Genomic DNA, 1,328 nt, shown 5'->3' with positions numbered 1-1,328 from the left:
CTTTATGAATTCTCAAAATTGCTTTATGCATCGATCATATACATATATTAAATTTATTTCTAAATATGGTAGACCTAATAAGAAACGTCTACACATATTTGCAGTACAACGTTATGAAGCGTGAAGCCAAACGTTGTGTAGCGTGCTCGTGTCAGTCACGTGACTCGCATTTACCCACAAAAAACTGAGTTAGGATACAGAAACCAACCACTTCTTTCACAATGAGAGGTGCATGCTGTGCACTGAGGCCTCCCGCACATACAGGAGTGTCAGAGCTGTATCTCACAGTGGTCTATGAATTCGTACGCTAGCGTTATGGTTGCCAACTCCCTTTTCCCAATCATGTTACTTCACCACTAAGCTAGTACTACCTAGTCTTGGGTACGTACACGAACGAAATGCCCACTCGGCGGTCTGTTGTGGAGATAATCTCGTGCCGCGACCGGATATGGTCCACAGGGCCTGGGGGGTAAGTGTCCAGGAGGAGGAACAGAGCAGGGCCCTGTGGGTCTAAAAGGAGGGCCGTGAGGCGGTGGAGGTCCGAACGGCAGCGGTGGAGGCACCTGGCGAACAGGTTCACCCGGGCGATACATGTCTGTGTTCAAGAGGACACGTAACGCTGAATAAGAGAAGCTCTTTTCAACCCAGTGTGTGTTTAGGGTTTGCCGCTGCAATTCTCGCCGTCTGCAGCTTCCGCCGGAAAGACAACAAGTACACTTCCGGAGTAATCTTTTCAAAATACAGTCCACTATTTTTTGTTTTGGTCAGAGCTTAGACATTCACTAAATGTTTCAGACTATAACGTCATTTCCCAGTTTTCACCATAGGGATATTTAAATTATATACCCTGTATATAAACACAAAAATACTTGACAATATACAGCTCCTTAATTTAATGCAAGTTTTGTCTTGCATTAAATCAATGTCATGATGCAAGTAATTATTTTGTACTGTTATGGACATACTATGAATGTGTGAACCGCTTTGTTAGTAATTTATTTAGTGTACTTACTGCTGTGAACTTGTCTTGACGTGGCAAGTATTTACTAGGCTATATAATTGTGAATTGGTGTCGGTCGGGGGTTAGTGAGAGTATGTATTTCAAGTAGGAACCTCAAAACAGCTCCTTGAAGCTGGCTTCAGAAGCAGGTCAGTGCACAATTTTATGACGTCATTTTTAAAAACCGCCAGGAGAGGAAGTGGATTACTCTTTTCAAGTAACGAGTAGAGTATTACTATTGCAAAAACAGTAATTAGATTACCATTACTTTCCCGTAGGAACGCTGCGTTACTGCGTTACTAAAACCGTGATTTTTTTTGCGAGAATG

At 42.7% G+C, this 1,328-nt stretch overlaps 1 protein-coding gene across 1 annotated transcript in view; it reads right to left on the bottom strand.

Annotated features, from left to right (window-relative positions):
- Window positions 1-704, bottom strand: part of LOC106456521 (MAP7 domain-containing protein 1) — a 14,037-nt gene extending 13,333 nt beyond the window's left edge. Inside the window, exon 1 of the mRNA XM_013915787.1 lies at window positions 390-704. Within this exon, the coding sequence (XP_013771241.1) occupies window positions 390-593 (204 nt within the window). The 5' untranslated portion in view covers window positions 594-704. The remainder of the gene's footprint in view (window positions 1-389) is intronic.
- Between the last annotated feature and the right edge of the window lie 624 nt (window positions 705-1,328).

Source organism: Pundamilia nyererei, unplaced genomic scaffold, assembly GCF_000239375.1.
Source record: "Pundamilia nyererei isolate P.nyererei 1_Seehausen unplaced genomic scaffold, PunNye1.0 scaffold00363, whole genome shotgun sequence".
Taxonomy (NCBI): domain Eukaryota; kingdom Metazoa; phylum Chordata; class Actinopteri; order Cichliformes; family Cichlidae; genus Pundamilia; species Pundamilia nyererei.
This window is presented reverse-complemented; position numbering and strand designations above follow the sequence as displayed.